The sequence below is a fragment of the Salmo salar genome, chromosome ssa13 (assembly GCF_905237065.1).
Source record: "Salmo salar chromosome ssa13, Ssal_v3.1, whole genome shotgun sequence".
Taxonomy (NCBI): domain Eukaryota; kingdom Metazoa; phylum Chordata; class Actinopteri; order Salmoniformes; family Salmonidae; genus Salmo; species Salmo salar.
In genome coordinates, this window is record NC_059454.1 from 65,715,241 (window position 1) to 65,737,261 (window position 22,021).

The 22,021-nt window shown below is 41.3% G+C and overlaps 1 protein-coding gene across 9 annotated transcripts in view; it reads left to right on the forward strand.

Annotated features, from left to right (window-relative positions):
- The first annotated feature begins 2,433 nt into the window (after positions 1-2,433).
- The window catches only part of LOC106567580 (glutamate receptor 4), a 181,163-nt gene continuing 161,575 nt past the window's right edge, over positions 2,434-22,021 (forward strand). For 8 of the 9 annotated variants that reach the window (XR_001320103.2, XR_006758608.1, XR_006758609.1 and 5 more), the window contains exons 1-2: positions 2,434-2,810; positions 3,947-4,105. Coding sequence is in view for 5 of the 9 variants with exons in the window: in XM_014137068.2 (XP_013992543.1) it covers positions 2,723-2,810; positions 3,947-4,105 (247 nt within the window). In the remaining 4 variants the exon portion in view is untranslated. The remainder of the gene's footprint in view (positions 2,811-3,946; positions 4,106-22,021) is intronic. The other variant, XM_014137071.2, reaches the window with a different exon arrangement.

Below are 22,021 nucleotides of genomic sequence, written 5' to 3' on the forward strand. Positions count from 1 at the left end.
ACTAAATAGGGAGCTGATGAGACCAGATGAGAAACGAACACAGGTGAAATCAATGAACAAAAATGAAAGACAGGGCTACGTTTAAGAACACAAAGAAACAGGGCAACTTTCAAGAACACAAAGAAAAATAACATAAGGTTGACTAAGAAAAGAAAAGCAGAACCTTACAACCCCATAATGACTAAGCAAAAACAGGTTTTTAGAAAACCTGAAATATCACATATCACATAAGTATTCAGACCCTTTACTCTGTACTTTGTTAAAGCACATTTGGCAGCGATTACAGCCTTGAGTCTTCTTGTGTATGATGCTACAAGCTTGGCACACCTGTATTTGGGGAGTTTCTCCCATTCTTCTCTGCAGATACTCTCAAGCTCTGTTAGGTTGGATGAGGAGAGTATCTGCACAGCTATTTTCAGGTCTCTCCAGAGATGTTCGATGGGGTTCAAGTGAGGGATCTGGCTGGGCCACTCAAGGACATTCAAAGACTAGTCATCGAAGCCAGTCCTGCGTTGGCTTGGCTGCGTGCTTAGGGTCGTTGTCCTGTTGGAAGGTGAACCTTCGCCCCAGCAATGCAAGTTATTTGTTGATTGATTAACATCCAATACCACCATATGTTCATAAATTGCTTACATAGTTGAGTATCCATACTGATTCACCCTTACTAGTAGATCTACAGTAGTAGCTGGTAAAGTTCAGTTTATCAGTGTGCTATAGTTTCAGGACCACGGGCGGACAGTTTAGTTTCATTTCAGCACCATGGACAGCGACAGAGGCTGGTTTTGTATTTAGGCTACAGTAGTATAGTAAAAGTCGGTTTAATCAACGGGTATAGATGGGTTAGCTGACAAGTGCTATAGATGGGTTAGCTGACAAGGTCACGAAAACGATGTGCTGGCTTTCATGGGGCAGAAGTCAGCGTGTTGTGATTCTGGATGGCCAGATTGCTAGCAAGAATGACAAGAAACTGCCATGTGGGGAATTAATCGTGTGGCTCGTTTCAGCTCGTTTCATCTTGTTCTTGATACAATGTCTTGTTTTGAATGATTTCATGTCAATGCTAATAAGGCTAAATTGTGCTAGCTAGCTAACCAACAACTGTAAAGATGTATTTGAGAAACAAGTGCTCGTTGTGCATTTTTTTTAAATAAACATTGGAGACAAAATATAGCTTACATGTTATTTAACAATCTAAGCCAACGCCGTCTGTTTTGCTCCATAGTTGCGCACTTTTCGGTTTTGTTGCTAAACAACCAACCCATCTATATACATTTTCAGTACCTGGCGACAGAAGTTTAATTCTGCGAATGGACAGCGGCTTAAACCACAGCGCGCCACATACAGTATTAGCAAGTCAATTCGCTTTATACTGTATATACTAGTTTCTGGACCCACGGATTTACAGTTTAGAGTAAGCACCCAGGACAGCGGCCTAACCCACAGCACAGTGCGCCAACCCAGGTAACCTCTCACTGTTTATAGGGATCGAAAACGTCGAAATATTTCACTTTAAAGGGCAGATAGTGTTGCTGACGTATACGCTGCTGCATTATCACATTCTGGTCTGTCTCCTATCTAATATCCCTATAATTCCTTGTAGCAAGGGCAGCTCGATCACGGTAATTAGGAGTGTGCAATCTGCATACATAAAGCCTAATTCAATCCATTGGAGCACGAGCGAAAGTGACCAACGTTGTTTGTCATTAGCATATTGACAAAAGCTACATCTATTTTACAGTTTGCCTCTTACTATTAAGATTCTTTCGTAATGATGCGTGCCTGCCTGCGTGTGTCTTCTGTGTGCAGGTCGTTATAGTCCCTGTGAGTATCAGCCATTCATCTTGTGATGTGACCACGGAGAAAGCAAAATAAAAGGCATGGCTAGTGAATACCGAAGCGAGGTTTGCATTGTGTGAGTTGGCCTATTCCTTTGTGGAGTCCAACGAATACAAATCTCAAATCAGCAAAGCGTGAGCTGAATGACAACAGTGGCACTCATATTTCTCACATATTTATAGCGTCGCCTTGAGGTCACTGAATTGCCACATTTACTTTATTTACAATGACATCATAGAATATCTTACAATATTTTACAGATTCACTCACTGGCGCATAGCTATATATTCGTTGCAAATCCCACATGGGCCCCTAGCTCGCAGTGCCTCGCACCCGTGCTTCTCTTCTTTGCGCTGCAAGAGCTACGATATAACCGACAGTGCGTCACGGCACCGCAACTGTGCCAATAATACCATCAGATAACCCGCCAGGTACGGATCGATGGCACTCATATAACGATATTACAGTGTCAGAGTCTAATCATGTTCGTGTGCTGAAATTCAATGGCCCTTATACCAAAACTAGGTGAATAGGACACTTCTACTCAACGAGTAACAGGGCGGCGTTGAGGGAATATGTGCGGGAGGGGTGCGCACTGTTCAGTGCAAGAGGACGACAGCAGAGAGGAAGACAGGGTCGAGAGAAAGCGCATGTGTGATTCCGCTCTCTCTCCATGCAGGCAGCCCACCACTGGCGAGCTCCCCCCATCTTGTGTGTATAACGTCTCTACCACCGGACAGCCGTACCAGCGTCCGCGGGCACTGCGGGGGAAATTCAACCCAGAATGGATTGCTAATGAACGGAGCCTCTCTTTTTCTTTTAGTCTTGTTTTCCCCCCGACTGTCATCCTCCTCGATGTCTCTTATCAGTTTTTAACCAAAACAAAATGTGGATTTCTTGTGACCAGTTTTTATTGATATTTTCTGGCTTTTGGGGACTCACAATGGGTGCTTTCCCGAGCAGTGTTCAGATCGGTAAGTGTACAGTAGTGCTTGCCAATCAAAAGGGCATGGAAAGAGCCACTGGGTTATGAAGCGTGAATAAGATCTTGCTTTTCATTATAGTGTGTGTGACAGTGTTAAGAAATGCATGTTCGTCATTCATGGTCACATAACATTGTGACATTGAAAAGTAGAATTGACTGATCGTTTAAAAGCGCCGACACAAACCTATTCCTACATGACTATGTGTATGTGTTCCTAGATGATTCGATGTTTTTTTTCTAATGCGCAAAAGGAAAATAGGTATTTATAGTCATTCTTAACTGTTAGAGTGCGTTCCTCAGCAGCCGGTGTTCTTTCAAAGCGCCACTGCAGCAGTAGCCTAGCCTAGTGCTCTTTGCAGAGACTGGATACTTCGCTTGGTTGGAGCGAATGGATCAGCAGCGGGAATTCTCTCAAAGTATGTGTAGCCCTGCTGCAGAGTGCACACTCGCCCCTGTTACATTCAGAAGACTCCGTTCCCCTTTTGCATAAACCCGTTTGTCATAGTCATACCGTTTCATACTTGGCTGGCTGGTTGCTTTTTTTTTTGCCACGGAGAGACGAGAGAAGTGCGGCTATTCAAGCTAGCCTATCTCTATCCAAACCCAGCTAAAGCAGTGACTGTCTGCAGCCTAAAAGCCGCGCCATGGTGAGATCTCTGGATCTCTGCTACTGCCAAGTGCCCCCTGCCTTTAGCCTTTAACTTACGGTGTTGAACGTGGACGAAAAGAAACCATAAATACACCACCTTCATTTAATTGCTAAACTGACCGAAGAAGATGATTTATAGGCGGTACGAACGAATCAAGTTGACCGCAAATAAATGCCAACGGGGGTCGAATGATCTCTCTCTGTCGACTAGTAATGTTGAACTTAACGGGATTTTCCAATGGATCACATTTCTATTCAGGATGGTGGGCATTTTAAGATTTCCAGGCAGGGTCCTTTGGGAGGGAAAATGTGTTAAGGTCATTGGCTGTGTCTCTTGTTTTTCCATCAAAAGCATTTTCTACATGCGCAGTGTCAGAGACCCAATTGCCCAGTTATCTCTCTCTCTCTCTCTCTCTCTCTCTCTCTCTCTCTCTCTCTCTCTCTCTCTCTCTCTCTCTCTCTCTCTCTCTCTCTAGGCGGCCTGTTCATCAGAAACACGGATCAGGAATACACAGCGTTTCGCCTGGCCATCTTCCTGCACAATACCAGCCCCAACGCGTCCGAGGCCCCCTTCAACCTGGTGCCTCATGTGGACAACATCGAGACGGCCAACAGCTTTGCTGTCACCAATGCCTGTGAGTACAAACCCACTAGGCACACACTGGTTAAATCAAGGTTGTTTCCACGCTCAATGGAATTGGCTTTACCTCAGGGGTCTCAAACTGGTGGCATATGGGTCAGATAAGGCCCGATGTAATGTTTTATTGGCTATCATTCTCATTTGACCAGTCAAGTCAAACCCAGGTTGGGATGCCAGAGTGTTGGCATAAGACAGTTGTTTCCATTGTTGGACTGTGATTGCAGAGGGTAAAAGCATGAAACAGGTTATCCTCGACCATTGTGAGACTGTAGTGGTATGGTACTGTATGCTATGGGGAGAGTGTGAGAAGATGGTGTGTGTGTGTGCCTTCTCTCTTTCTCTGTCACAAACATGTGCACATGCATGCATGGATAGCTACACAAACAAATATACACACACACAAAGACACACACACACACACACACAGAAACAAACACACACACACACTTACAGTGCATTCAGAAAGTATTCAGACCACTTTCCTTTTTAGAAAATGTTGCACATTTATTACAAATAAAAAACAGAAATACCTTATTTACATAAGTATTCATGATTTGGAAAGGCACACACCTGTCTATATAAGGTCCCACAGATGACAGTGCATGTCAGACCAAAAAAAACAAGCCATGAGGTCAAAGGAATTGTCCGTAGAGCTCCGAGACAGGAATTTGTCCAGGCACAGATCTGGGCAAGGGTACCAAAACATTTCTGCAGCATTGAAGGTCCCCAAGAACACAGTGGCCTCCATCATTCTTAAGTGGAATAAGTTTGGAACCACCAAGACTCTTCCTAGAGCTGGCCGCCTGGCAAAACTGAGCAATCGGGGGAGAAGGGTCTTGGTCAGGGAGGTGACGAGAACTCGATGGTCACTCTGACAGAGCTCTAGAGTTCCTCTGTGGAGATGGAATAACCTTCCAGAAGGACAACCATCTCTGCAGCACTCCACCAATCAGACCTTTATGGTAAAGTGGCCAGAATGAAGCCACTCCTCATTAAAAGGCACATGACAGCCCCTTGGAGTTTGCCAAAACGCACCTAAAGGACTCTCAAACCATGAGAAACAAGATTATCTGGTTCAACAAGATTGAACACTTTGGACTGAATATCAAGCGTCATGTCTGGAGGAAACCTGGCACCATCCCTACGGTGAAGCATGGGGGTGGCAGCATCATGCTGTGGGGATGTTTTTCAGTGGCAGGAACTGGGAGACTAGTCAGGATTGAGGGAAAGATGAACATAGCAAAGTACAGTGAGATCCTTGATGAAAACCTGCTCCAGAGACCTCAGACTGGGGCAAAGGTTCACCTTCCAACAGGAGAACGACCCTGAGCAGACAGCCAAGACAACGCCAGAGTGGCTTCGGGACAAGTCTCTGAATGTCCTTGAGTGGCCCAGCCAGAGTCCGGACTTGAACCCTATCTAACATCTCTGGAGAGACCTGAAAATAGCTGTGCAGCGACGCTCCCCATCCACCTGACAGAGCTTGAGAGGATCTGCAGAGAAGAATGGGAGAAACTTCCCAAATACAGATGTGAAAACTTTCCATAAAAACCACAAGAAATCTTTAGTAATGTTAAAAACATACATTCCAGCTTCAGCATCAACAAAAGTTCTTGTTAAGTAAGTTCAGGTGTGTTGGCCACACCTGATTGGCCACACCACTAATTGGCCACACCAGATCTTAATGAGTGCTTGTTTCATTTGAAATTAGGTTTGTTTGAATAGACTAAAAGGAACACCTTTGTATGCGTAATAAAACACTGCTCACCAATGTTTCCTATACTTTTTTTTTGGGGGGGGGCACTGAGCAAATTCTATGTCTTGTGAGCATAAACTTGTAAGTTTGAGAATTTTGTGCAACTTTGGGCATGCATTTACGGTGAACACTGAGACTGTACCCAGTTTGAGAGTAGCCAATAGGCTTTTGTGGCAATATGAGCAAAATTTACGCCTACCAACAAAACCAATGGAGCAAATCCCAAAATATTTTCACATGGAAAAAGGTTTTGATTTCTTTGATGTTGCCTACAGTAGCCTCTATGTGGTGTTCAATGCAGGCCTATTGCATGAGACTTTTAAAAACGTATTTACATTATGAAGGGCATGACATTAATTCATGATTTTTTAACACTGTGGGCCAAATAGGTGACTGTACATTGCATTGTCTTGTGTTGTATAATAATACAAAATAAAATGTATTATTATTATCATCATATAGAGAATTAGACAATGTAGGCTACCCCTCTGCCTATATGCTTATTTGCATATTCCAACCTGTCTCAAAATACAACACTGCCCCTTTAATTAAGACATACGTTTTTTACCTGACTAGCTTTTCAAAGACAGCTTGAAATGTAGCCTACACATTGTGTGCTCTTGTTGGAAGCAGTAACTCCCCATTGCTGACCTATACTTATCTATAAATGGGCTAATAACTCGCTAATTAGCGAAGAATATGAAAAAATGTGCACTGATCTGAGCTAATCTGAAAAGCGCATTCACTCGCGAGTGATTGAAAGACTGCTCGTGGGCTACCCGCGCCAATAGAATTCTATTCACTTGCGCTCTGGCTCTGCCTACAACAAAATCATAGACTCAATCTTACAAAGTTAGATTTGTTTTGGTTTATTGCATTGAAAATGGGCTGATATGATGGTGAGTCCATCACAGAAAAAACGTGGATCTATATAATGCAAACTAATAGGGCGAACTCAGTGAAGTTCAATCTCTTGCGTCTCTGAGCGGCATGGCATTTCTTCAGCGCGTGTTGGTGCACGCGCGCAGTTTAGAGGGACTATTGCTGCTCACCCCTCCTTCAATGGATAGAGAACAGAAGATAATAGGTTCAAATCTCACTGATGCAGTGTCAAAATAAAAAAAATACATGTGTTTGTATGTTTAATGCCTAAGGAAATCACTTTCCATGTGTCCTATTTGTTTTTGGAGTTAAAAAAAGTTAACCCAAAGTAAGCACACACACACCATTCTCTCCACAGGCAGGCTTTTATTCCTTCCCATCACCCTCAGCAGGGTTGTCTGCCTTAGTTAAAGCTACAATATGTAACTTTTTGGGCAACCTGACCAAATTCACATAGAAATGTGAGTTATAGGTCTGTTATTCTCATTGAAAGCAAGTATAAGAAGCGGTAGATCTGTTCTATGTGCGCTATTTCTATGCCTCCCGTTCTTAATTTAGTTTTGCATCTTTTACTTTCAGTTTTGAACACCAGCTTCAAACAGCTGAAAATATATTTCACAGTGGTTTATTTGGTACAATTGTTCTCTACGCTCTGAGTGCTTGTTTTGTCACAAACTGAAATTAGGCAAACAAAAATAATTTTATCAACCAGGAAATGGCAGAGCGCTTCCTGTATATTACACCTTTAAGGTCAATGTCTGCACATGCTCAGTCTGTCTCTCCTCTCCTGTTGGGGGTTTGTATATAGCTATAGTATAGTATACTGTAGCCTTTACATTTAGTGTCACACAGTAGAGTGACTTCACATTGAGCATTGGTTGATGATTGGTAAACAATTAATCCATTCCATTTGGTCTTAAATTGAAAATGGATGCATCACAGCCAGTGTTGGTGTCACATCGAATCATGTCACGTACTGTACTTGCATCAAGTTGAGGGTTGTTGCATGGAATTGCATACTATGGCATATCACATCGAGTGGGACGTTTCAATTCACTGCATTCTTACCAGCCCCTATGGTTAACATTCTGTGCTCTAGTCTTTGGCTGCATCCCAAATGGAACCTTATTCTAATAGTGCACTACTTTTTGTTACCAGTGCTCATAGGGCCCTGGTCAAAAGTAGTGCACTTCGTAGGGCAGGGTTAACCAAACTCGGTCCTGGGGTCCCCTCTGGGTGCACGTTTTGGTTTTTCCCTTAGCACTACACAGCTGATTCAAATAATCAAAGCTTGGCAATGAGTTCGTTTTTTGAATCAGCTGTTTAGTGCTAGGGCAGAAATAAAAACGTACATCCGGGGGGACAGGACCAAGTTTAGGAAACCCAGATGTAGGGAATAGGGTGCTATTTGGGATGCAGACTTTGTATTTCATTTCCATCCAATATGCTCAATTCCCTAATCTACCATTCATCATTGTATAATTGTTCCTAGTTGATTTAATTCTATCCCCAATGCCCATGTTTCATATTGGATGTTCATCTGCTATCTCTGGCAGGGCTATACTCCATTTTTTTATGGCTGTGTGTGTTCCATGCTATCCCCAATACCCATGGTGTATATTGGACGTTCATCTATTCTGTTCCATCCATTCTCTATTGCTGTACACTGCAGAGTCCATTTCTCTCTTTCGTTAATCCCCCATGTCTCATACCAGCATTTGATGTTTACCTCCTAACTAAAGGCTATGTTCCATCCATTTGCTATTTCTCTGTGTGTAGCAGCAACATCCGATCCATGTCTCATAATTGGTGTTCATCTACTATAAGCTATACAGTATGTTACATTGTCTTTTGCTACTGTGCAGCAGCATGCACTATCTCATCATTTCTATTGCTTTCTCCCCAATACCCATGTTTCATATGTGGTGTGTTAGTGGTTTGTTGCTCTCTGGTTCTCTGGGGAGCAGTGTTTCTCTCAGCTGTGTTTGACCCGAGGCGGGTACCCAGGACGGATGATTTGGCTTCTGATGATCCCTCTTGCCCTCGAGGATTTCGGTGCAATATTCAAAAATCGGTGGCTAAATTAAGCAGAGAATGAAGAGTTGTGTTTGAGACGTGTGGCTGTGTGTGTGTGTGTGTGTGTGCACTTGTGCGTGTGTCTTCACGCTTGTGTATGTTTTTTTTGTGTGTATGTTTTTTGCGTGTATGTGAGTGATGCTTGGAGACACAGAGAGGGGCGCTGTGACCTTCAGAACATGCTGGCTAGCTGGAGAGTAGCAGTAGTGCGTTGACTGGACCATGTCTCTCTCTCTGTGGTTCAACATCATTACTTTCCAACCAACCAGCGTTCATTCTCACATTGCCCTGCAGGGGAGTACCGTAAGGTTACGTGCTAAACGACACTATTCCCTACATAGTGCACTACTATTGACCAGGCCACATAGGGCTCTGGTCAAAAGTAGTGCACTATGTAGGGAACAGGGTGCCATTTGGGACGTAAAATAACAATACCAAGTCACGGAAGCTCTTGAAATACCTTCATACACTATGAGTATGCTTTATGTTTTGTAAACTGTATATACTTAATATAATCTCCTGAAGGTGTTACTGCTCCATTTAATCATCATCAGTAAGAATGATTGACCAGCCATTGTTAGTGTGTTTTTGACATGTATACCTCTGATACCATTGTTACCTGGAACAGAAACCGGTTCAGACTTTTCCAGTAAGATGGTTTCAAAACTAGATGCAATGCAAGAACATTATTCTAATGGCATTTTATCTACTGATAAAACAATGTATTTTTAGCAACCAGAAAAAAATTAATGTTTTTAACTGATTGTAATCTGGTTGTAATCTCATGATTCTATAACCAGAAAACGAGTTTACAACCAGAAAATAACATTATGCCGTTTTTGCCCACTGACATATGGCTTGAGGTGGAGCCAAACCATTTTTCTCCTGAAGTTAAGAGTGAAAAACTCCAACCCGAAAGATAAGAGAATTCTGATTCCCTTTCCTCACAGGTTAATGGCTGCCTGGCACGCAGGAAGTCAGTGTGCAGCCATTGATTGGCCGAGCCAAATCAGAGCAGAATTACATGAGCAAATCAATGTGGCTCCAATAGCTGAGGGGCAGGAGAGACTCTGACATTGAACGAGACCAGACCTGCTGAGCTGGCTCTTTCTCTCTCTCTCTCTCTCTCTCTCTCTCTCTCTCTCTCTCTCTTTCTTTCTTTCTTTCTCTCTCTCTTCCCCCATTTCTCTCACTCTTTCTTTCATCCCCCCTTTCTTTGAATCTTTTAACTCCCTCCTATGACCTTAGCGTTGGTTCAAGGGCATATGTTTCCAAATAAACACTGAGAGAGGGACTTATTTGTGGGGAAGATGACCCCATTCAACGAATCCTGTCTGTGACTGTCTACAAAGCTGACAAGGCTCATTGCTGTGACAATGAGAATGGATGCTGTCATATGCTAGTATTATCATTGCTTATCGTTCATGACATTTTGTCAGCCGGTTATTGTCATGCAAAAGACAGTAATTGACTGTTAATTAACATAAACATGTTTAGCATATCCAGACCTCCAGGCATACAAGCTGCTGATGTACGCCTTTGGAACATCCACATTTAAAAAAGTCTTATAAATTAATGTAAGGGACTGGGAGACTACTCAGGATCGAGGGAAAAATGAACATAGCAAAGTAAAGAGAGATCCTTGATGAAAACCTGCTCCAGAGCGCTCAGGACCTCAGACTGGGGTGAGGGTTCACCTTCCGAAAGGACAATGACCCTGAACACACAGCCAAAACAAGGCAAGAGTGACTTCGGGGCAAGTCTCTGAATGTCCTTGAGTGGTCCAGCCAGAGCCCGGACTTGAACCAGATCGAACTTCTCTGGAGAGACCTGAAAATAGCTGTGCAGTGATGCTCCCCATCCAACCTGACAGAGCTTGAATACTTTCCGAATGCACAGTAAGTCATGTTCCATTATTATATTTTATGTGATTTTATAGTAAGAAGAATATAATTGAACTTAGCTGAATAAAATTGAAAGGATATCTTCCCCATTACAGAGTGAGTGCGCATATGAAGTGGCTATGTTGAACTTAAAAGTGATCATTTGAAACAGATCCCATATGCTAGATTTTGAGTTATTTGGTAACTTTAGTTGTGAATGATACAAACCTTACAATGTATTAGAAATCAAAACATATATGGGCTGTATGGTGCGACTATAGGTTACTGATGATTTGAGAAAGTAGCAAAAAAAGCTTGCTCTCTGTTCCTTGCCTCAGGCTGCACAGCACTTCTCTCATCTAGTGATCAAATTTCCACCCATCAGACTATTCTCAATTTAATCTTGTCTTTACTAATATGTAAAATTAGTTTCGATTTAGAATGGCCCATTATCAAATAGGCAGGAACAGGGGCAGGGGAAAAATACGTTTCATCTGTTTGTACTCCAATAGAGAACGGAGGCCGCGCGCTTTTTGCCGTTCCGTTTTGTAGGCTACTTCAATCAAATGTATTTATAAAGCCTTTCTTACATCAGCTGATGTCACAAAGTGCTGTACAGAAACCCAGCCTAAAACCCCAAACAGCAAGCAATGCAGGTATACTTCGGTTTCATATCGGAGCTGTGCTTAATATGAGCAGCTGAGAAATAAATATAAGAACAACTTATTTTACTCCACGCATCAACCACTATTTGAGGAGCATGCTCTCGCTCCCGGACAGGTGATATTCCACGCACACTCGGTATGCCATGGGCTCGCCAACCTTGTTCCTGCAGCTACCCATTGCTTAATTTGCGAACCCAAGTGAAATCCGTTTGGGAACATAGTTGGTAACATGTTTTCGCAACGAAACATATTTCACTAAACTGTTGACAGCCCGTCTGCGCGCTCAAGAAATGAATATAGGAGAGCGAGGAGGAGATGGAAACGCATGCTGGTGAGATATTCTGTACAGTTTAAGGGTATCACCCAATTAATTATGAAAATACAACAAAAAAGTCACAATTACTAGGCTATTAAAAATCAAATACAAATTCACTATTTGTAGGCTAACTGTAAGCCGCCATGCACAATCAATGAATCATGCAACAGCTTTCCCTGGGGCTATATGTTCTCTCCCAGGCTCATGGATAGAAATTTGGAGTGCAGCATGAGGTAACCAGTCCATTCTGTATTCATAATAATACAGTCCACACTCAAAGGTGATTACTATAATTGGTTTAATTGTGGAGTAGAGGCTAGACCAATTACGTTCCAAAGACATCTTGGTGTCTGTTTTTCTGCCATGCCTAATATGTTGAATCTATGTATTGTATAACGGCACAATCATCATTTTAATTCAGCTATTTTTTTCGGGCTTGGGCTCATACTGTAAAGCTATGCATAAACTCTAATATGGTCACATGGAATTGTATGACTCATGACTACACAGGTGGCGGTAATATGGCCACCGCAACAGCCCTAGGTAGACCTATCATATCAAAACGACAATGAGAACAGAACATCTCGGAATCAATACCACAAAGTATAATACTGATCGAGATGGCCCGATAGTGTGAAATGGGCAATTTTGGATCCATTAAGAGATTGTTCTCTCCAAAACACCAACATTGACCGTGATTTATTGAACAAGAGGATGATTTTGTGAGGAAGAAGGATGAGGGTTAGAGATTGAAGGGGTTAATTAAGACCACCTCCCCACACATTGCGCTGCTGCCTGGTGCCTCTCCCCTTATTGACATAGTGACATGTTCATCTCTGATGACTCATTGATATTGTGCATGGCAATCTGACTCAGTCTCCTCCACAACCAGTATGTGTGTGCGTGTTTGTGTGTGTTTACACAAAAACATACTAGGTTAAAAATAACCCAATTTGGGTTATTTGGTAACCCAGCACTGGCTAAATATTGGACAGAACACATGCTGGGTTCTTTTGACCTAACCAGTTGGGTTCCCACTGTGCACACACTGGTTGAATCAACGTTGTTTGTTGAACCAATGTGAAATAGACGTTGAATTGGTGTTTGTGCCCAGTGGGTTGCATGAATAACCCAACATGTTGGGTTGTTGGGATTACCCAAATATGTGTTCATTTAACCTAGAAACTGGGTCTTTTTTAACATAATCCTCAGGTTATTTTCAGGAGGTGTGGTTTATTAGGGGTGTGGTTTTCATATTATTTATATATATATATATATATATATATATATATATATATATATATATTAACCTTTATTTAACTAGGCAAGTCAGATTGGCCACCGGTGAAGAGTAAATGTAATTCCTGTTCATGTTAAGTTTACATACTGCAAATAAAATGTTTCCTTAAAATGTTTATCATTTTACACATTCTTTTAGAATATTAAGATTATTTATTACATATTATACTGCAGGTTGGAATTTGTCATGAATCCTGCCCTGGTGGCAGCTCTGCAGAGTGGTCACTAGCTGGCACAGCCACAAAGTCATAAAATCAGATTTTAAACCTAATCCTAACCTTAATCCTAACCTTAACCACACTGTGTGTGTGGAAGGGCCCGATTCAATTCCTATCGCCAAAGTTCAGCATCATAGCACGATTGAAATTTGAAGGCAATGTTTCCACATTCACAGTGGTGGTATTCAGGGTAAAATCTGCCTACAGTATGTTAGCTCAATCGTAAATTACCTTTACATTTCAAGCGTACTAAAGCGCTTAACTTTGGCGATACAGATTGAATCGAGCCCTAAATTAGGGAGTCAGGTATCTATATATTTCTATATTATATAAGGGTCTACTTGGGTTTCTATAGGTGTCTATGTATCAGACCTCAGGATAAGACCCAGATGCAGACAGTTCGAAGTAACTAAAGTGTATTACTAGAACAGGGGGCAGGCAAACAACAGGTGAAGGGCAGACAGAGGTCAGTAATCCAAAGCAGAATCCTAAAGGTACAGAATGGCAGGCGGGCTCAGGGTAAGGGCAGGCAGAGGTCAGTAATCCAGGGCAATGTCACAAGGTACAGAACAGTTGGCAGGGTCAGGGCACGCAGAATGGACAAAACCGGGAAAACTAGAGTGTAACAGGAGTACGGGAAAAACGCTGGTAGGCTTGACGAGACAAGACGAACTGGCAACAGACAAACAGAAAACACAGGTATAAATGCACAGGGGATAATGGGGAAAATGGGTGACTGGAGGGGGATGGAGACAAGCACAAGACAAGTGAAACAGATCAGGGTGTGACACTGCGCGCATGCATTCCCATGTATCTCTCAATGTCTCCGTTTTCATGTGTGTGTATGAACAGTAGTGCATGTATGGTACAGTGCATGTATAGTCCTTGTATATAGCCTCGCTACTGTTATTTTATTGTTTCTCCTTAACAATTTGTTATTTTTATATAATTTTTTTTTACGTCAGTTAAAGTACTTTAACACTACTTTCCCTTAAAACTGCATTGTTGGTTAAGGGCTTGTAAGTAAGCATTTCACTGTAAGGTCTACACCTGTTGTATTCGGTGCATGTGACAAATAACATTTTATTTAATGTATCACTGCATGTCTGTACCAGTGGCGGTCGGTACCGTTTAAGATGAGGTAGGAAGATTTTTTTTTCATAAACATGGCCTTATTTCTATTACAGCATATTGGATAACCGTCATTAATATTCCATTCAACCAGTTCAATGTAACATTGATAGGTTTAGGCTACTACATGATACTCTAATTTTACCTATACCCATCATGAGGTTGCTACAACCTAGCCTTAGAATCAAAGTTTGCAACGTAGGTACACACAGACACACAGGTCGAGAGAAAATTCAGGTGACAGACAGTGACACGTGGACAGACAGTGACACATGTTTATCGTTTCGTTCCGTTTGCTTCTGTTTAAGAAGCATTTTTTAACAGAATCGGCAGACTGAATACACCACTGATCACGCCTAAACACAGTTCACTTTCATAGCAGCCACGTTGTATTCCTTCTCGCATCTATGCACTCTCCCCATCTCACCTTTTCCCTTCGTTTGTGGACTTCAATGCACAACACATCAGCTGCATGCGACCAGGCGAGAAAACCTTTCCAAACCATATCATAACTGCTACACACAGCCTACATTGTTGTCACCATATTAGCTAAAGTAACGTCATAGTCAACATAGCTAATAGAACTAACACGTTAGTAAACCGGCTGCAATCATGCAGTAACGTTAATGTATCGTCAGTAAGCAGTTTAGGAGTTACACCAGAGTGCCTTGTGGCAATAAATTAGTAAAACCAAAAGCTTTCCTTGACTTGAAAGAGTTCCAGTGTTGTGTTGGATAGTCATTGCCAGCAAGCTGACATAGCATCCCTCTTTTTTGGCGCCTGGTGTTTGAGTATGCTAAACTAGCTAGCTGCATTTGCTAGCTAAGTAAGTGAAACTGAATGGGGAAAAAATGACATCTCTCTTTTGCTTCTCCTTCATTTTTGAAGAAATTAATTTGTTCAAAACTGTTCAAATATTGTCTTTCTCATTGAGACTACTCACCACATTTTATGCACTGCAGTGCTAGCTAGCTGAAGTTTATGCTTCCAGTTCTAGATTAATTATCTGATCCTATGATTGGGTGGACAACATGTCAGTTCATGCTGCAAGATCTTTGATAGGTTGTAGGATGTCCTCTGGAAGTTGTCATAATTACTGTGTAAACATATGGAAGTTGGTGAATACACTACAAGTTTGCTTCTATATGTTGTCATTCGGATAATATGCCACCTTCCCTCCATTAGCCTTCTTAATGGAGCCCTTTCCTGTGTTTTTTTCGAGAGAGATGGCGGGTGTCAGGCCTGGTGTCTTTGAGGATTTCTATTGTACCCAGGGAAAATGGAGGTCATTGGTTGGCCATGATGTGTTTGCGTCAGGGTTTCTGTTATGTCAATTTGTCGCTGGACATTTGACCGGCAGCATTTGAATTTACATGCCACTTTAGAAACTTAACAGATCAATATGCATTGATTGCGTAACCTGATTTGGGCGTCCACCCACGATACTCTGAATGACAGAAATCACATTTAGATTATACTAATTCATCTTAACAGAACATGCAAGTCGCGGATGCAATGATGTTTGTCCTTGCTGAGCACTTTGAAGATGTTAGAACAACTGTCCACATGTACTTTTCCTCAGCCAACAAGATGAGTAACGAACAGCAAAATCACTAGCCTATGCATATGCGGTGCGTGAGTTTCAAGTTTGAGGAAGCAACTTCTCACCATAAAAATGCACCTTTATAATAAAGCATTTCATGCATCGCATTTGCAGACTTATGTAAGAGAGCCTACTATTCGTAATGTGTTGAGTAGGTTGGATAGTTATAATTTAGGCTAATAATATAACTAAATCACTGTTCGCAAAAAAAGACTGTTCAATGCATGGCTGAGCGCGTAGAGGCCTGGGCTATAGGCTATATCAGATACGTTTCTTCTTTCTTTGCACGGGAAAAACACATTTCATGCAATTCTATTACACTTTATATGACTGGAGACAGTATAATATTTTTTAATACAACAAATTACAGGGTAGCCTACTCTGCTGACGCTGACAAACAGATCAAATAAAACGACGTTGTCCATATAATAGGCCTACGATAAGGGGAGACGCAAATAGAATATGACGTCCATCTAAACTGAAGGAGAAAATGATTGTCCAAAAACAAAACGTTTAAGTGCCACTGACCCAATAATGATAGCTAGTGAATATGCACAGCGCGCACTCACCGGGGATATGATGGATGCTCTCTGCTGGTGCCAATTAGTTAGACTATAGGCCTATTGTTGTTCACTCAATTACGTTGAGAATGTTGATAACTAAAATACATATTAGAGTCATTTTACTGTTTTCTCTTTACAACAATAGCCTTTTGCTGTATGGACGCGCCGCCTATTGGTCAGCTTGTCGAGAAAGAAATAGCACAGACTCTGGGACAGTTGTATTTATGATAGATCCCAAATTCATACAACCAGTAGGCCTAGGCTACATTAAAAAAAACGATTAGCTTAAAATGTCGATAAACTTACGTCTTAAAACCTCTTGGGGATAGAATCCCACTGACGGGATTGCTAGCATGGCGGGAAATTCAAAACAGCAAAAATCTAATAATTTCAATTTCTCAAACAATCAACTATTTTACACCATTTGAAAGATAAACATCTCCTTAATCGAACCACATTGTCCGATTTCAAAGAGGCTTTATGGCGAAAGCATAAAGTTAGATTATGTTAGGAGAGTACATAGCCAAAAAAGTACACACAGCCATTTTCAATTCAAGGACAGGCGTCACCAAAAGCAGAAAACCAGCTAAAATTATGCAAACTTTGACAATCTTCATCAGATGACACTCCTAGGACATTATGTTAGACAATACATGCATTTTTTGTTCTATCAAGTTCATATTTATATCCAAAAACAGCATTTTACATCGGCGCGTGTCATTGAGAAAATGTGTCTCCCCCAAAACTGCCAGTGAATTTACAAAAAATGCTCATTATAAAACGTGGTTAAAGTATTAAACTGTTATTCAAAGAATTATAGATTAACATCTCCTGAATGCAACCGCATTGACAGATTTCAAAATAAATTTACTTGGAAAGCACACTTTGCAATAATCTGAGTACTCTGCTCAGAAAAATACACTACGCAATACAGATAGCCGCCATGTTGGAATCATCTAAAATCATAAATAACATTAGAAATATTCCCTTACCTTTAATAATCTTCATCAGAAGGCACTTCCAGGAATCCCAGGTCCACAACAAATGTTGTTTTTTTCGATGAAGTTCATAATTTATGTCCAAATAACTCCATGTTGTTCCGTGTTGTTAGCGCGTTCAGTAGGCTACTCAAAATGTAGGGCGCGGGAGGGAAAAGTCACGACGAAAAGTTTAAAAAAAATCTATTTACGTTCGTTCAAACATGTCAAATGTTGTTTAGCATCAATCTTTAGGGTAATTTTTAACGTGAAACATCAGTAATATTTCAACCGGACCTTTCCTGTGTCTTGAAAAACGTTTGGAATACAAGGTCTCATCTCACATGAACGCGCATGAACGCGCAATAATGAAGTGACGACATCCCAGGGACATCAAATTCCCTTCCTTCTCATCCGGTCACTGTTCATCATAGAGGCTTCAAACAACTTTATAAAGACTGTTAACATCTAGTGGAAGCCATAGGAAGTGCAAAATGAATGCATTCAGAAGAGTTGGTTTTAACTCTCCATTCAATTGTCGACTTTGCATATGAAGAACTGTTTTACGCATGCTCAGTTGTTGGATCTTGAGCTCTGCGTGAGTGGAAGTCTACCACTGGGTAAAAACTGGTTGAATCAATGTTGTTTCCACATCATGTAACAAATCATTTAATCAATGTGGAAAACTGATTGGATTTGAAAAAAGTCTGGGAATTTTGTCTTTTTTTCACCCGACTTTTAACCTAAATCCAATGACAGGGTACATTTTTTTGTTGATTTCACGTTAGTTTACAAATAGACATTGAACTGACATCTGTGCCCAGTGGGATTTTAAAATTTGCCCAGTGGGATTTTATTTAACCAGGTAGGCTAGTTGAGAACAAGTTCTCATGTACAGAAGGATGCCTCTGTTATGGGGAAAAGTCCACAATGCAACTGACATTAAATGTGGAAAATGAGACTTTTGGATGTCTTGGCCATCAAGTATTAATTTCTATGCCATTGTAGGCTACTGTAGCTGTCATTGGCGTCGTAAAGGACAGACTAAGGCGCTGCGGGTATAGTGCTTATCTTCTTACTTTATTTATCGTGAACACTCAAACAAAATAAACAAACGACTAAACAGTTCCGTAAGGCACACAAGCTATACAGAAAACAACCACCCACAAACCCAAAGTAAAAAAGGGCTGCCTAAGTTTGGCTTCCAATCAGAGACAACGAAAGACACCTGCCTCTGATTGGAAACCATACTCGGCCACACATAGAAAACGAACATAGAAAATGAAAACTAGAACAAATCCCCTCTAAATAAACCAACCCCAAAACACACAAAACAACAACCCCCTGCCACGCCCTGACCATACTACAATGACAAATGACCCCTTTACTGGTCAGGACGCGACAGTAGCCTACCATTTGATACAATAAATGTTGAAATGAAGAGATCACTGAAGTCATTGCAAATTAATTTGTTCCATTTGTGAAGCCTAAATGGAACTTGCAAACTGATTTAATAAATAGCCTATAACTTCAGTTTATTGCTGTTGTAGCCTTGTGTTATTACGCAATTATTAATGCTCATGATTAGTTAATTCAATTGGAAGCTAGCAATTGTGATCATGGTCACAGCTCTATCGCAATTGGCGATCAGTTGTTAGAATGCATTAAATTGACGGTAACTGTCAGGCTACAGGTAAAAATAAATAAACACAGGCTGTTGTTGACAAGCATATTCAGTTCATATCTATATTATTAATATTTGATTCAGTGATTGAAATGATGACCCCATCCTCAGTAGCATATTCCAATATTAGCCTATAGGCTATTGGGCAACACAAGAACTTTCTTATCTGAAATTAGATGTAGGGCTATCAGGGGCTATAGGCTGCCTGCATCTAGCGAAGCAAACCATGGCAAAGTTGAATTACAATCATAAACCCAGATGTAATTCAATAGCCTAGGCCTATTGAAATGGCATGTCAATCAGGCAAATAGGCCTAGCTATTTGCATTATCTGTTTATATCAGTTTGTAGTCTTAACATCGGGCAAAAGAATAAGTCACTTCCAGAAAATAACATTTGTTTTTTGAAGTTCGTTCCAGTGTTTATTGTGCAGAGATTTTGAGATCTTCTGTCCAACTTTAACCACTTAAACTCTGCTATAGGATTTATCTAGAGTTATGCACATGTGCAAAATGGATTTATTTACAATCGATAACAGTCAAACGAGTTAAATCGACATCCATTGATGGAAATGATCTGGCAAGATTAATATGCGCGAAATATATTTTGTCTTCTGACATATGCAAATGACTTTAGTACGTCACATTAACTCGGAATAATAATTTTAATGGGAACCAAATTTTGCTTCTTATGTCTCTACAAGTTCCATTGACATTCCTTCTTAATTTGCTCAATAACATAATGGAAAAGGGGTTTATGACTGTCCTCATCCTCCATGTATTTTTAACTCATTGTCTGTTTCTCATATGCGTTTGTTTATGTCAAAAGCCAACATGCAGCTCTCTGAATGACACTTTAATTTGTAAATTTAACATATAAAACATGAAAATACCATTATGGTAAAGTTAAAATCCAAACCGGTCTGTAAATGAATACTGGTATATCGTTTTTTATGGTTTACCACCCAGTCCTACCCCTCGCTCTCTCTCTCAGGGGTGAGGTTAATGAGTCTGCTGTAATTTGTTCCCTCATCCCCCCTCCACACCCCTCCCCTCCCTGGTGTGTTGACTGGTTATGCAAGTGCCCCTTTGGGAGGTGTGTGGGCGTTGTGGGGATAGTAGAGGTTGTGGGAGAACGACCTCTATTCTCTCTCTCTCTCTCTTTTTTAATAGTGGTTATTAGTGTTTGAATGCTGTAATAATACTGTAGTAATACCACAGTCTGTGTCATTATACATCTGTGTTCTTATACCATGAAACATCTGACTAAATGCACTTATGTGTGAATAAATAAGCTATGGTATAAGCAGATATCATTATACATTACAGTATCCATATCACTATCCACCATAATGTACTTTTTTGACTTTTCGTCTGGATGTTGAGAGCGCACTTTGTGCCTTTGGATTACTGAACTAAACGCACCAACAAAACTGAGGTTTTTGGACATAAAGAGGGACATTATCGAACAAAACAAACAGTTATTGTGTAACATGGAGTCCTGGGAGTGCCACCAGATGAAGATCATCAAAGGTAAGTAGGATAGGATAAAGTAATCCTTCTAACCCCCCCCCTTAAAAGATTTAGATGCACTATTGTAAAGTGGTTGTTCCACTGGATATCATAAGGTGAATGCACCATTTTGTAAGTCGCTCTGGATAAGAGCGTCTGCTAAATGACTTAAATGTAATGTAATGTAAATAATAATGCCACTTTGTAGATGCTTTGACGCGTCTATCCAAAGCGACTTACAGTACAGTAAGTGGATACCTTTTGAGTTTGCGTGTGCATGATCAGGCCCTACACCCAAACAAGGGCACTCCGTTCATCCACCTCTGGCCTGCTCGCCTCCCTACCTCTGAGGAAGCACAGTTCCCGCTCAGCCCAGTCAAAACTGTTCGCTGCTCTGGCACCCCAATGGTGGAACAAGCTCCCTCACGACGCCAGGACAGCGGAGTCAATCACCACCTTCCGGAGACACCTGAAACCCCACCTCTTCAAGGGATACCTGGGATAGGATAAAGTAATCCTTCTAACCCCCCCCTTAAAAGATTTAGATGCACTATTGTAAAGTGGTTGTTCCACTGGATATTATAGGTGAATGCACCAATTTGTAAGTTGCTCTGGATAAGAGCGTCTGCTAAATGACTAAAATGTAAATGTAAAATGCATGTGATCCCTTGGGAATTCAACTCACAACCTTTGCATTGCTAACACCATGCTCTTTCCAAGTGAGCCACACACCAAACCATAATAGGACATACAACGTTACTAGTTCAGTCTGCTTCCGTACATGAATGATTCATAAAGTCTGTTTTGTTTGGTCCAGTCTGTTTCACCCTTGCTAGTGAATCATTGGACACTGTTCAACCCTGACTGTAAAACTCACCAATAAATAGACATATGATACAGTCCACCACAATACAGTCTCTATACAGTACATGCTATTACCTTGAAATGTGATGACATTCCACCTCAGCAATTATATCTCCATCTTTTCCCTGAGCCCTGGCCATAATGAAAGAGACAGCTAGTGACAGAGGGAGAGAGCGACAGAACAAGCGTAACTTCCCTCCATCCATCTGAGTTGACCTCCTGACCCTTAGCTTCTCTGCCTGGCCTGTAACGATGACAGACTATTATTAGAGTCTATCTTTACTGCCTCTCACCTCCTTTGCCCATTACACCGTACACCACACTGGGACCAGGAAGAGAGACTGTGTATGTGTGTGTGTCAGCAGCTGACATGTGATGAGGAGCCTCAGGAAGTGAGGGTGGACAATGACCTCAGCCGTTCACGTTGATCCCATGCTTGTCAGAGTGAAAAGCCTCCCCTACACACACACACACACACACACAC